A 14,784-nucleotide genomic window follows, 5' to 3' on the forward strand; every position below is an offset into this window, starting at 1 on the left:
CTCACTGCCTGCTGACTGCTCCTCCCAGGGCGGCGAGGGCCTCCTCTTAAGGAGCACGAATTAATACGTAAGGAGCACCCACCAGGCCTGGGCACAGGGACCAGGGTGCACGCGGACGGGCCGTGGTCTGGGACCAGCTGACGGGCTCACCAGTAACCCAGCAGCAGCAGCATTTGCTCGGCTCTGGCTATGGGCTCGGCTCGGCACTGGCACAAACAGGAAGGACCAGGCTGCCCTTGCCCTCGGCTCCTGAATGCTCAGGGTCAGCAGGAAGCTCACAGCCACCATCACCCTTAATGCCGAGGAGCCACCTGCCAAGAAAGGATGCGGCGCGAGTTCAGGGAGCCCCAGGCCCGGGAAGGCTTGGGAGGACGTGGACCTGAGGGCTGTCTCCTGGTCCAACGCGGAAGCTGTGACCTCAGGCCCCCGTGTGGGACGGGAGGGGAGACCCACAGGAGAAAGACCGGAAGACACGAAATCCATGGGGGACAAGTCCTCCCACGCAGTCGCGGAGGCTCAGCCTTAAAGAATCTGCAGCTGCTGCTGCTTTCTTCGTGAATCAGAAGTAGGGAGATGGGGGCGGGGGGGGGAGGTTAATGAGGCGGGTCCCCAGCCCTTCATTTGGCAGCCATTCCTCCCCCCACCCCCCATAGAATCAGCCCGGAGGGGGGGGGGGGATGTCTCTTAGTTCCCGCCTCAGGGGTTGCCAGAAAGGCAAGCGCTCTGTCGGACTGACAGAACTTCCTGAATGTTCCAGAATGTCACCTTTGGCAGGACATCGCTGGTGGGTCTCCCAGTCTGAGCCATCCGCTCTCCCGCAGCCAAGTGATTATTACTCAGAAGGGCCAAGAAGAGCCGAGAGCTCTGCAAACGAGGAAGTTGCCACCGGGACAGTCATTGTTTATGGGGCCGGGACACGTGGAGAACGCAGAGCTGCCAACGGCATCTGGGTTCCTCGCTAGTGAGGCGCATCCCTTCGTGCACACGGTGCAGAGCGGGGAGGGGCCTGGGCACCCCACCAGCGACTCCAGGCCTTGCAGGGGCAGCCGCACACGTGTGCCCAGCAGTTCAGCTCCCTCCCACCAGACACAGGGCCCACCAGCGGGCAGACTCCGCGAGGCCGTCAGAACTTTGCCCCGTGATTACCGGTGCGTGTTATTAACAGACTCCCAAACGCTCACTTTTGGTTGTGCAGGCGGAAGCAGGATAGAACAGACTGTAGAGAAACCAGCAGGGAGAACGAACGCATCACTTTAACAGGGACTCCGGCATCTGCAGGCTCGGTTTCACGCCGTCCGCAGCCTTTCACCCCCAAGGTCTGACTCCCGGTGCGCAGGGCATGGCGCTGCCTGCACGGCCGAGTAGAATATTCCCATTTCTAGAAGGGCCGTGGCTTCCATTTTTCGGAAAATGTTGGAAATCCCAATCCCTCAGATATAACAGGCATGTTTGTAAACATGGCCACTGCGAGGCGTCCTCAAACTGCCATTTCTGAGGCACCTGGTCCCACTCCCCTCCCACCCTCTGCACGGGCTGGAGACAGGCGATCGCTGAGGACTACGGCCGTGTAGGACAGCGGTCAGATCGTGTCCCTCGTGAGGACCCATGGGAGACTCGGGTGCCCTGGCCCCACTCGGACACCCGGCTGCAATCCCTATCAAAGTGGCAGACGCCCTGTGTGGGCTGGAGCATCGGTCCCAAGCTCTGCTCAATCCCGTGCGGGTGTGCTCCGTGCAGGCGTGCTCCGTGCAGGTGTGCTCCGTGCAGGGGTGCTCCGTGCAGGGGTGCTCCGTGCAGGGGTGCTCCGTGCAGGTGTGCTCCGTGCAGGGGTGCTCCGTGCAGGTGTGCTCCGTGCAGGGGTGCTCCGTGCAGGTGTGCTCCATGCAGGTGTGCTCCGTGCAGGGGTGCTCCGTGCAGGGGTGCTCCGTGCAGGTGTGCGCCGTGCTGGGGTGCTCCGTGCAGGTGTGCTCCATGCAAGTGTGCTCCGTGCAGGTGTGCTCCGTGCAGGGGTGCTCCGTGCAGGTGTGCTCCGTGCAGGTGTATCCCAGGCAGGCATGCTCCGTGCAGGTGTGCTCCATGCAAGTGTGCTCCGTGCAGGTGTGCTCCGTGCAGGGGTGCTCCGTGCAGGTGTGCTCCGTGCAGGTGTGCCCCGTGCAGGTGTATCCCAGGCAGGCATGCTCCGTGCAGGTGTGCTCCGTGCAGGGGTGCTCCGTGCAGGTGTGCTCCGTGCAGGCGTGCTCCGTGCAGGTGTCCCCCGTGCAGGTGTATCCCAGGCAGGCATGCTCCGTGCAGGTGTGCTCCGTGCAGGTGTATCCCAGGCAGGCGTGCTCCGTGCAGGTGTATCCCAGGCAGGCGTGCTCCGTGCAGGTGTATCCCAGGCAGGTGTGCTCCGTGCAGGCGTGCTCCTTCCCTGTGCAGGCGTGCTCCATGCAGGTATGCTCCGTGCAGGCGTGCTCCGTGCGAGCATGCCCCGTGCAGGCGTGCTCCATGCAGGTATGCTCCATGCAGGTGTATCCCAGGCAGGCGTGCTCTGTGCAGGCATGCTCCGTGCAGGTGTGCTCCGTGCAGGTGTGCTGCTGAAGCACGTGGTGTAGACAGTGTCCCCACCTCCTTGGGGACAGGCAGAGGGAGGACCTTTGGTGGTCAAAGGCCCTGGGGTTAGACCTGACTCCCAGGGTCCCCTCCAGCTCTGCCCTGGCCTTTGTCACTGCCTGGTCCTCAGGGAGGGTTGGCCACCTGCTGGCCGGGCTGGAAATCAGTATCCACGTCCCAGATGGTGGCGCCCTCGTTGGCATGGGGCGGGCCGAGGGGGCGGAATGTGGAGCCGTGGGCTCCTCCTGGGGAGCTTAGGGGGAGGCGGGCTTGGAGTGCTCCAAAGGGCGGATGCGCCCGCCATGGCTCGGGATCTGACTGGGAGCCTGCGATGCCGGGACTGGGCTCTGCCTGGCCAGCAGGGAGCCCGGAGGAAGGTGGCCCAGGCCGTAGTCCGGGCAGCCTGGGCGGCATCTCCTGCAGCCGCTCCGGGCCCCACGGTTCTGTGCTCCCAGGACAGGAGTCCCCGGTCCAGCCCGGACCAGGGCGGCTCCCCGGCTCCCTGCTCAGACGGATAAGGTGAGCTTCATCTCTCACCTCGCTTCCAAACATTGACACGATCTGAGTGACTGAATGACCCGGGAGAGAACGTACCTTGTCCACGTGGTTAGCGATCTCTATGAGTCGCTGCTTCACTTTTCCCAGGTCTTTTCCTTGCCTCTGAAACTTCATAATTTGAGATGTCAGCATTAATCACAGCAAGCATGTCACTCAAAGCTCATCTTCCCTCCCAGCCCCTGGGCATGTGCAGCCGCAGGCTTCACAAACCCTCCCAGCTCCTTGGGCAATGAACCCCATTCCCCCCCAGAAACCTCCCGCCCGGGACTCCCCGAAGCACCCCGAAACTCGCCACGCCACTGAGCGCTCCTACGCCAGTAACTCCTGCCTCGCCCCAGCCGCACACGTGGCGGGCAGTCACCGTTTAGGTCAGTGGTCGGCAAACTCATTAGTCAACAGAGCCACATATCAACAGGACAACGATTGAAATTTCTTTTGAGAGCCAAATTTTTTAAACTTAAACTATATAGGTAGGTACATTATTATTAACTTAATTAGGGTACTCCTAAGGCTTAGGAAGAGCCACACTCAAGGGGCCAAAGAGCCGCACGTGGCTCGCGAGCCGCAGTTTGCCGGCCACGGGTTTAGGTAAAGGGAAGGCAGCCCCAAGCCATTTCTCAGATCGCCAACTTGGGGTTTTCAAAATTGGATTTATTGGGGTGACACTGGTTCACAAAAGCACACTTGATGTTCACTTCCTCGCAAAGTCCTTCCTATTTGTTTTTAAACTTAGATAGTGAAGGACCCGGAGGGGAGGGGATGACAAGCTAATGCATCGCCCCTCGGCTGACCTCCAGACGGGCGGGCTCTGAGAAACCGTCCAGCCAGTTCCCTCCGCCCGTGCTGCGCCCCCGAGGAAATGGCACCTCATTCATCACAGGCAGCAGAGGCCGAAAGGAATACGGAGAAGAAACTCCCAAAGAGTCTAATTAAAAATCCATTCAGAGGAAGCGCGAACGTGGCCCCGAGCCCCGCTCCCCGGAGGGCAGGGCTTCCGGCCGCGTCCCTGTCCCTCTCGCGCCTTCGTTTTGGTCGAGGACACATCGGACATGTTCAAAACGCTGCTTTCCCCCCAAACGGTTCAGGAATCCGTTCTCCCCCCCCCCCCCCCCCGGCCCCGTTTGGAGAGCTTAGCGATGGAGCAACAGTTTCCTTGTTTGCTTTCCAGTCTTGGGCTTTTATTTTGTAGTTTCAGACACACTTTTAATATTTTATACTTGACGCTACCAGAAAGCCCCTTTTCCGTGACTTGTTTACATGCTCCTAAGGGCCCGGAGTAGAGGAGGTTAATTAAAGCAAATCGTGACCTACTGAGCATCTTCTTTCCTTTTCCTCTTTTTTTTTTTTTTTTTAAACCAGCCTTACGACCGAGGCATTTCCAGCTCTCACCTCGCGGTTGTCGGCGACAATAACCAGCTCCACGTACTTGGTCATCTGCAGGGTCTCTCTCTTATGCTGCAACAGAAAACACGGGGTCAATTCCCTGGACGCCTCCCGGGGCACCCAGAGCACGGTCACCCTCTCCCCACCCAAGCACTTCACTAAGGGGCCCGCATCCGCACCCCCGGCTCCCACCCGCCCACCCGTCCACATGGTCACCTCCATCCCCAGCGACCTCTGTGGGACCTTCTCAACTCAAGTGACCAGTTTCTTTCATTTCCAGACATATTTTTATTGATTTCAGAGAAGCAGGGAGAGGGAGAAAGAGATGAAAACATCAATGATGAGAGAGAATCATGGATGGACTGCCTCCCGCACCCCCACGCTGGGGATGGAGCCCACAACCCGGGCCTGTGCCCTGACCAGGAATCAAACCATGACCTCCTGCTTCCTAGGTCGATGGTCAACCACTGAGCCACGCCGGCCCAGCTTGAGTGACCAGTTTCCATTCATCTAGGAAATCCTTGCAAAGGGAGTTCACATTCCAGCCGAGTCCCTGACTTTAGGGTCGGAACCAGCATGTGCCAAAACACAGAAACATGCTCCTGCCTGCACCAGGAGCGCCCCCCCCCCCGTCCCCCCCACTGCGGCCGCGCATTCCGGGCCTTGAGCAGCACATTTTGAAGGTCACCCCAGAAAATGACGTCACAGCGCCCCAGGGGCACTCCCTTTGCCTTGAGGGTCCCGTTTTGTGAGGTGAGGAAAGTGGAAGAGAACAGAGTTTGGGCCGGAATTGCGTGACCCTCTGAAGAAACACAGCTCGGGCCACGCCAGGCGGGGCATTGAAAAACCTGGTTAGAAGCAACGGCAGGCGGGCGGTCTGGGAGCAGGGAACAGCCAGGCTGATAATCCGGGAACAGAGCCAGCGAGAGAGAGGTGTTAGGAGGAAACTGGAAAGGAGCAAAGAGAAAAAGAACAGAAAGAAACCGTGTCGAGAAAAACTCCGCCCCCGGAGAGAGAGGGGAACAGCCGGGAAGGACGCGGGAACTGTTTCCAGGGGTGAGGACGGAGGAGGTGCAGGCAGCACGGTGGGAGCCCCCAGCCCATCAGTTTCCTCAGAAAACATGTAACTCTCCGTGAAGCCCTGGGAGAATCCCAGAGGCGTTGTTAGGAGAACGAGAGCAAGTCACGGAGGGTGGTCTCAGAAAGCAAACATCGCACACAGAGCGCAAAGCCTTCTGTTCCTCCGTGGACGCAGCTGCGGGAGCCGGGCTGAGCTGGTCGCGGGCCTGCCGCGCCTCTGGGTTCTGAGTTCACGCCCGCACGGCAGCGGCTCGGAGCCGCCTGTCATAACCGCTCGCAGACAAAAGGAAACACGACCCAGGCGCGCTGTGCATCAGCGGCTCGTCTCACACCCCGAGGGAAGCATCTTCCACACAGCAAATCCCATCAGCGAGGATCTTGCAAACTGATTTTTACAAGAAAAATGTTTGCGTCCCAGCGGCCCCCCCGCCCCGTGCTGATGCGTGGGCGTAGGGCCCCTGAACAGACCCGGAACCTGCTGCAGGGAGAAAAAGGAAGCTCCGCACCAGGCAGAACGTCTCCGCCCTCCAGCGTCACGGGAAAGAGTGACACGCGCTGAGGCTCCCTGTTGGAGGTGTGTTTTGAGGTGACAAGTACGTGTGTTTTGAGGTGACAAGTATGTGCTTATACAGAAAAAACGATTAGCGCCGTGGTAGCCAGTGCTGGCCACAAAATGAGACACCTTCTCAAACAGTGAGGCTCCTGCCCGGCCCCCATGGCTCAGTGGTTGAGCGTCGACCTATGAATCAGGAGGTCAGGGTTCGATTCCCGGTCAGGGCACAGGCCCGGGAGGCAGGCTCCATCCCCAGTGGGGGGCGTGCAGGAGGCAGCCGATCCATGATTCTCTCACATCACTGATGTTTCTCTCTCTCTCCCTCTCCCTTCCTCTCTGAAATCAATAAAATTAAAAAAAAATAAATAAAAACAGACTGAGGCTCCTGCCCCTTTTCCTCACTGGGGTGTGCAAGAAGCAGAAATCACCTGCCCCCTTCAATTCCCCGATTCACTGTTAACAGATTCAGCTAATTATATAGAAGAAAATAAAGTTCTACAAATAAAAAAAATAAATGAACCTCCCGTTGGAAACCCCCTAGAAAGGGCCCTGGTTGTTTCGACGCTTCCACCTTTGAGCCGGCAAAGGGGAGGGGCCCGCGGGCCGTGGACATTTCCCAGTGGCCCTGGGTCACCCTGTAGAAAGCCGTGGTTCCAGCTCATGACAACAAACACGTGCGCCCCGCTCCCGTCTCTGCAGCCGTCCGAGGAGCCCAGACTTTCTCATGAGCTCAGGGCACTGCACGCTGTGGGGGAAGCTGACCACACAGCCGCAGGCCCCGGGGGCCGCCCACGCCCTGCGGTTCGCCCCGTCCGCTGCGCTCACAGAGGCTTCAAGCACCCCCACGTGGGTCCTGCCTCTCGGTCCGCCTGGTTTTGTAAGAAACAAATCCTATTTAACCTTTTTGATGGGCAGAGCGACCTTTGAAACTGGCTGCTTGATTCAGTGTTCCTTCTGGGGTTCGGAACAAAAGCCCTTCCCCGAGCGGAGAGGAACACACGCCTGAGAGTGGCCCGCAGTCTCTGCTCCACCGCGGAGGCCGAGGCGCCTGGAACCTCGCTCCAGAGGGAAGCAGTTCCCAGGCCTCTCCAGTCGTCACGGCCAAGTTCCCAGAGAGAGAACATCCCCCAAGCATGTCGCAACAGGAACCCTGGCGCGGGAGCTTATCGCAGCCCCACGCAAGCTCGAGAAGCGCCGTTGGGATCAGGGTGACGTAAGGCCTCGCTGTAGTCTTCCTCCGCGTGAGCCGCACTGTCCTTCATTCACGCACCCCACAGACGCCTCCCGGGAGCCCTCCACGTGCCAGGCACCGTGCTGGGTCCCGGGATACAGGGACGGAGGGAGACCCAGGCCCTGCCCTGATGCGGCTCACATGCTGGGCGGAGGGGGTGACGGTACAGAGTTAACAAACATCAAGCATCGTCTGGGAAAAGCACAACCAAGGAGAGAAACCATTTGGACTCGGATGGGGAGGGGAGCTCACTGAGACCCGGGGGGCGGGGCAGGAACCTGGCGCGTTTTCACCTGGAAGACTGCGCCGGCCGCTGTAGGAAAGGAGCCTCGCTTACCCTGCGAGGCGGCCTGGAGGGGCCTGGAGGGCGTGACGCTGAGAGAAATCAGCAGGAAGACAAGTCCCACACAATCTCATGCGTGTGGAATCTACTGAGCAAAATAAACGGACGAACAAAAAAGATCCAGAGACATGGAAGCAGGGACCGGACCGGCGTCTTTCAGAGGGAAGTGGGGGCGGGGAGGATCAACCAATGAACTTGTATGCGGATACGCATCACCCATGGACACAGACAATGGGGGGTGAAGGCGGGGTGGGGTGGGGGGGCTGGAAGGGGCCAATGGGGGGGGGGAGGGGACATCTGTGATACTTCCAGCAACGAAGATTTAAATAAAAAAGACGCAGCAGGAACCCACACCTGCAGATTCTGGAAGCTCCGCTCACGCCGCTGAGATGCTTGAGATGCTGAGCCGGGGCCAAGGCCGCGGCAGGACTCTGGCTGCTCTCCAGCCGGGGGTGGGGCCTGTCCCTCAGCCGGAAGCGAAGGCGGAAGGCGGCCGTGAGGGAGGGATTCGGCGCGCCTGCCGCCCTCAGCCGGTCTTCGAAGGGGTCCGGCCCGTTCCTGACTCCAGCCACCGCTCAGCGCCGCCCGCACACACATTCCTACCGCGGTTCCGGCCGCAGCACTAGCGGGGCGTCCGCTGAAGACCACGGCCCGTCCAGACGCCCAGAGCCGCGGGCCCATCTCCCGGCGGCTGCGCTTGGGGAGACAACTGTCACCCTGACACCCCGTTTGTACAAAATAAGCTGATGGACAAAATGGAGCCAGAGACACAGAAGCATGCAGCACCGCCTCCCAGAGAAAGACGACGTTGGCGCTTCCATGTGATGCATCGTTTTCCCCAGGAACGAAGGGGAAACAGCACAGACAATCCTAAGGAAGGGCCATTCAAAAACAGGCACATTTGCTCAGGGATGCACCCTGTGATGGTGCCGGCAGCGGGGCTGTGGCCCCTTCCTGCAGGCAGGCTGGCGGGCAGGGCTGGTGCGTGGCGGGAGGCCCTGGGCGAGGCTCTTCGGGCTCACGAACCCGCAGGGCAGAGATCGGACCGTGTAGCTCAGACCCGGCACCACTGGCATCTGACGGGGCGGCCTTGTGAAGCCATAGACAATAGCTCGGCCCGCAGGGCGGCCGGCGCCGACCCGGAGCCCGGCCTGAGCCCTGCTGCTCCGCCAGGGGAGATGGAGACTCTGCCTGCAGACCAGCCTTTGCCAGTCCCCATCGCAGGGCCGGTGGCTGCAGGAAAAGGCCGGGCGGCTGTTGCCCTGTGTCCACAAGGTCAGTTCTTCAGCTGCAGCCGCACCTACTCGCGAGTGTGAAGCCCAGGCCGTGTGAGGCCTGACCGGGCCCCGTCCTGCTCCCACAGGGGCCGCCCGGCTCTCGGGCACACGCTCCCGTCCCAAACGCCCCACTTGCCGAGAAGGACTCCTCGCATCGCTTTGTTACTAATTGCACGTTAAGTCAAGGCCGTTTTCTCTTCCATAAACAACAACCACAACGCTTTCCAGAGAGAAACACGGAGAATGAGGCGGACGCCACGGGGGCCTTCCCGGCTCAGAGTACAGGCCCCTTTCCCACCAGCATTTAACCAACAGCACTTCCATTCCGGGGTTCCACACCGCCCTGAACCTCGAGATGACAGGAACCACTGTGCCCATCACGGCCGAGAGAGCTGCAGATCAGCTACAAAATGACAATCCGGCCAGAGCAGGGCCCATGCACGCCCGTCCACGCGAGACGCCAAATATACTGGGGTGTCATTTCAATTGTCAGGTCATAAATCTCCACGCGGACGACACGGGTTCAACAAGATACTCAGAGCAAAGCGCCTCCATAGATACATGCAAATGTCTTCCTTGTTCATGACTGACAGGGCCACGGCCGCCTGGCATCCGACCTGAGGCCTGGGATCAAAGGAAGGCGGGCCCACGAGGGAAACAGACATGCCGGGCTGGCCTGGGGACTCCCACTGTTTTTAAAAAGTATTTTTAAATTGATTTCAAAGAGGAAGGGAGAGGGAGAGAGAGATAGAAACATCCATGATGAGAGAGAATCATGGATCGGCTGCCTCCTGCATGCCCCCTACTGGTATCAATCCCACAACCCGGGCATGTGCCCTTGACCTGGAATCGAACCCTGACTCCTGGTTCAGAGGTCGACGCTCAACCCCTGAGCCATGTGGCCGGGCCCCCCCTCATTTTTGAGAGTGTCCCGCGCCCTGTGGACCCAGGAGAAACTGGATGAGGAGGGTCAGCAGCCATTTGGGGAGGTTTTAGGGCGCTGCCCCTGGGGGAGCTGGTCCACTTCTGTCCACTGGGCGGGGAGAGATCATTCCAGTTCTGCGTAAAGGGGGGACCTCTGAGAAGCAGACCCAGGGACAGAGGACCTGAAACCGGGCCCCACAGACAGTCCAGGAGGAGAGGACAGGCCCCAGCCGGGCGGACTCGGGGAGCGACACCTCTTAGCCACGCCCCATGGGCCGACCCAGGGCACCTCTGCTCTGCAGGTCATCGCAAACACCCGACTGCAAAGCAGACCAGACACCAGGAGCCTCCACGTGGCACCTCCCGCAGAGGGGCCGGCTGAGAGCCGCGGGCAGGGTCCCTCGCTGGCAGGTGGGGTCTGGAGGTGTCCGTGTCTGCTGGGGCTCCGTCCACAGACACGCCCGCCTCCAGATAAGCCAGCGACTCTATCCCCCGCCACCACCCCTGTGGAAAAGGCCCTCAGATGTCCCAGCACCGGGTGTCCCTCGCTGGGGCCCAGGGTCCCCAGAATCACGCCCTCGGCTCTCCCGCCTCCCCTTCTCACCCGCGTTCGGGAGGGCGGTGGGCGCCTGCCGCCTGCAGTGGGGCCCGAGGCGCTGGGATGGGACCCGCATGACCCCCAGACGCCCTTCAGGGCTTCGGCCGCGAAGAGCTTGTATCTGTCGGTTACATTGTCCATCGGCTCTAGGACATAGCTTTTATTTTCAAACGTAATGAGTCCCCTGTGGAGAGAGAGAGAAGAAGAACATCTGAGTTTCAAGGGCAGCTGCTTGTTTATGGCCGGGACCCGGTTCTGAGCCAGACAGAGGACGAAGGAGAAACGCCAGTGTGTGTCCGCCCAGGCTCTCACCGCAAAGGACGTTTCTGTGACACGTTCCCATGGATGCGTTTCGCAAATCTTTTGAAAAGTGAGTCTGAGAAATTTTTTGTTTCGAATCATTTTGGGGAAAGAATAGACTATGTTTAGCCTTTATATATAGATTTTAAAAAAATATATATTTTTTATTGATTTCAGAGAGGGAGAGATAGAAACATCAATGATGAGGGAGAATCATTGATTGGCTGCCTCCTGCACGCCCTACAGGGATCAAAGGCATGTGCCCTTGACTGGGAATCGAACTGTGACCTCCTGGTTCATAGGTCAATGCTGAGCCATGTGGCTGGGCTATCGAAACATCCTTAAATTGGAAAAGGAGGCAGCATTTCCGCACCCAACAGTCTGGGAGAAAGAGTTTGAAGCAGTAACATAGCTATTTCGAGCGGAATTGGGGCTCACATACCCACAAGGCAATCCCTCGTTATTCAGTGTTCCCGCCACCTCTCCTGTTTCGTGGCGTGTGACGGGCAGTGGCAGAAACGGACGGTGCCGGGAAGCTCGCACCCTGATCGGGAAGTCGGCGCCGGGACGCAGGGGAGGATGAGACTCCGTCAGAGAGTCCGGCAGGGTGTCACCGGCAGCCACAGCACGTGACGGCTGAGCGAGGGGGACCAGTGGGGTTTGGGGGTTGCGGGGGGCTATTTCCAACCCCCGCAGGTGGATTCACAATCAACATCGCTGCTGCCGTGTGCTCCCCGCCTCCCATGGCCCCAACCCGCGTCCTCCTGGACCCCCACGCGGGTCACACAGGCAGGTCTGCCCCTCTCCGGGGCAGGGGGCTTGCATTCTCCTTCCCTGACAAGTTCTTTATGAAACCAGGTTTCCAGTTTACAAGGACTAATAGGGGATTTTAGTTTATGAAAGTTGATTTTAAAAAGCCCCAGTGAAGCCCTAGCCAGTTTGGCTCAGTGGACAGAGCATTGGCCTGTGGGCTGAAGGGTCCCGGGTTCGATTCCAGTCAAGGGCACGTACCTCGGTTGCAGGTTGCATCCCAGGTCCTGGTTGGGGTGCATGCGGGAGGCAACCAACTGATGTGTCTCTCTCCCATGCTGGGGTCCAACTCCAGCAGGTCCAGGGGTCCCCAAAGGTGTGGACGGAGTCGGCGAAGAAGGAATGACACAGAGACAGCGTTCAGTTGATCAGCAGCCTAGCCAGGATCTCTAGCCAGGATCTCCAGGCAAGTTCTGGTCTGGATCTCCAGCGAAGTTCTGGTTAGGATCTCCAGCCAGGTTCTGTGTCCATGTTCTCTTGCTAGGTTCTCCAGCCAGGTTCGCCAGGTTCTGTAGCCATGTTCCCTCGCTAGGTTCTCCAGCCAGGTTCTGTCCAGGTTCTCCAGCCAGGTTCAGTCACCAGGTTCTAGTCAGGTTCTCTTGCCATGTTCTATCCAGGTTCTGTAGCCAGGTTCTGTCTCTAGGATCTTCAGCCAGGTTCTCTCGTTAGGTTCTGTCTCTAGGTTCTGTTGCCAGTTTCTGTCCAGGATCTTTTGCCATGTTCTCTCCAGTGAAGTTCTTCTGTCTCTAGGTTCTGTGTAGGTTCTGTGTCTAGGTTCTGTGTCCTGTTGTCTTGTTACATCTGTACTTATACCAGTTGATTCCAATCCTATCAGTCTCTATTCCAAAGGTTAGGGCGTTTCTTATCTCCATTCCAGGGAGTAAAGATTATGTAGCTTAAGCATGATTGTTCGTAGTTAAAGTGATTAATTACCCGCCTGGCACTTAGTTAAGGGGTTTTATTCCCTCCCTAACTTCAGGGGAAAATCCCTACCTGGGGAAACCACCTTTCTCAGAGAGGTGACCTTGGTTAAAACACATAGTGCCAAGAAGGTGAGCAAACATATTAAGAACAGTATGCCATATATGCCAGGTCCCTTGAAACAGCAAGGATGGACCGGCTCCCGACACTCCCACCCATGTCTCTCTCCCTCTGTCTCTCCCCCTCCCTCCACTCTCTCTAAAAATCAATGGAAAATATTATCGGGTGAGGATTAACAACAAACAAGAGTAAAACGCCCAAACGCGGAAAGAGAACTTGACAAAACAGGCCGGGGAGCGTGGGAAAAGGAACGCCCTTGCGGGGAAAATACATGGATCAGCCGGAAACCAGCGCTGCCACCAGGGAGGAGGTGGCGCTAACGCTGGCCGTGCACGAGGGCTCTCTGGCTGTCACTGGGTGTCCGTGGGCCGAACGCTCACAGCGACACAGGGCGCCAACGTCACATCATGAGACGCCAGCGGCTGAAAAGGCCTGTCCGCTTCCCGGGAAATTCACAGGCGTCCCTCGGTCAGGGACCGCTCTCCTCTCCTGTGGCTCTGAAGTCATCCAGGAGCCAGATGCTGCGAGGCCGGGGCGGGGGCGGGGGGAGGGCTCCCCAACGCAAGCAGCTGGGCCCGCAGCGCCGCTGAACGAGGTCATTGCTCTGAGCATCCTCGTCATTCATCATGCGGCTCTGGGGCGCTCGGAACCGCGGCAGCCAAGAACCAGGCTCTTGGACACATCGACAGGGGATGTTCTCACAGCCGCCCTGGCCCCGGCGAGATAAGCGCGTGTGACTGAAGCTGCACGTCACAGGCAGTTAGCGGTGCACTCGGAGCTGGACGCAGCCCAGCCGCCTTGGAAAGCGGGGCTCTGCTCCCCCCGGTGGGGCGGGCAGAGAGGGTGAGAGAGCATCTGGGAGGCCTGCGGGAGCGAGGAGGCTGCGGTTCCTTCTCCAGGGGCGTGGGGGGCTGGACCGGCCGCCATGGGCGGGGCCGGGGCGGAGGCCAAGTTCTGGGCAGCGAGTCGGCCTGGGGAATGGAGGCAGCAGGGGAGACAGGGGTGACTGGGGGGGATCAGGACCCCACTCCTGGTGCTCAGGGCCATGCCCAGGAGACCCCGCAGAGCTGCACTCTGGGCATGGTCCCCACCGCCAGGGGCATGCAGGTAGCACTCACGAGCTGTGCCCCATCTGGGTCCCACGCCGTCCTGCCTCCCCCAGCGCTTTTTCCAGAGGGTTGTGGGCCTGGGTCAGGGTCGAGTGTGATGGAGGCAGAAGTCAAAGGGCCCCATGAAACAGAGCGGCTGCTTTTTAAATTTAATTAATTTTTTTGTGTGTGTGCCCTTGGCCGGAATCGAACCTGGGACCCTTCAGTCCGCAGGCTGATGCTCTATCCACTGAGCTAAATTTAATTAATTTTTAAATTGATTTCAGAGAGGAAGGGAGGGGAGAGAGGGACGGAAACATCAATGATGAGAGAGAATCACTGATCGGCTGCCTCCTGCCCACCCCACACTGGGGATGGAGCCTGCAACCCGGGCCTGTGCCCTGACTGGGAATCGAACCCTGACTTCCTGGTTCCTAGGTTGATGCTCAACCCCTGAGCCGCGTGGCCGGGCTGAGCAGCTGCATTGAAACCAGGCAGCCTTACTTCAAACTCAGAAACCTGTGGTTTTCCTGCGATGGAAGCGAAGAGGAACCGATTCCAGTTGTAAGTGGACGTGTTAGCTTCCCGTGGCCGCTCAGGGCCCCTCTCCTGGGTGAGCGTCAGTCCTCCTCCCGCTCCGTGTCCATCCCGCAGGCGCCTCCGTGTCCATCCCGCAGGCGCCTCCGTGTCCATCCCGCAGGCGCCTCCGTGTCCATCCCGCAGGCGCGGTGCGAGAGGCAGGCGAGGCTCCTGTGAAGGCTCCCTCCGCAGGGCCAGGCGCCCGGCGCGGGGGCAGGGGCTCGCCTCCTGCTCCGAGTTAACAGCGAGAAGGTAGGGATCCCCGGCCGCTCCGCGTTCGCTTGCTGATTTAATTTTCTCCGAGGAAGACTTCGCTCCATGTCATGCGCCCCCGTGGCGGCGGGAGGCCGTGCGCGGACTGAAGCGCCGTCCTTTCCCGAGGAGCTCACAGCAGAGCCAGCGGCCAGCGGCCCGCGCCACGTCTGAC

General features: G+C 59.5%; 1 protein-coding gene across 1 annotated transcript in view; it reads right to left on the reverse strand.

The window, feature by feature from the left end:
- ADAM12 (ADAM metallopeptidase domain 12) overlaps nucleotides 1–14,784 on the reverse strand; it is a 134,421-nt gene that overhangs the window by 43,756 nt on the left and 75,881 nt on the right. Inside the window, exons 8-10 of the mRNA XM_036337359.1 lie at nucleotides 10,546–10,723; nucleotides 4,540–4,605; nucleotides 3,187–3,258 (exon numbers count right to left, since the gene is read on the reverse strand). Coding sequence (XP_036193252.1) covers nucleotides 3,187–3,258; nucleotides 4,540–4,605; nucleotides 10,546–10,723 — 316 coding nt within the window. The remainder of the gene's footprint in view (nucleotides 1–3,186; nucleotides 3,259–4,539; nucleotides 4,606–10,545; nucleotides 10,724–14,784) is intronic.

Source organism: Myotis myotis, unplaced genomic scaffold, assembly GCF_014108235.1.
Source record: "Myotis myotis isolate mMyoMyo1 unplaced genomic scaffold, mMyoMyo1.p scaffold_m19_p_15, whole genome shotgun sequence".
Taxonomy (NCBI): Eukaryota; Metazoa; Chordata; class Mammalia; order Chiroptera; family Vespertilionidae; genus Myotis; species Myotis myotis.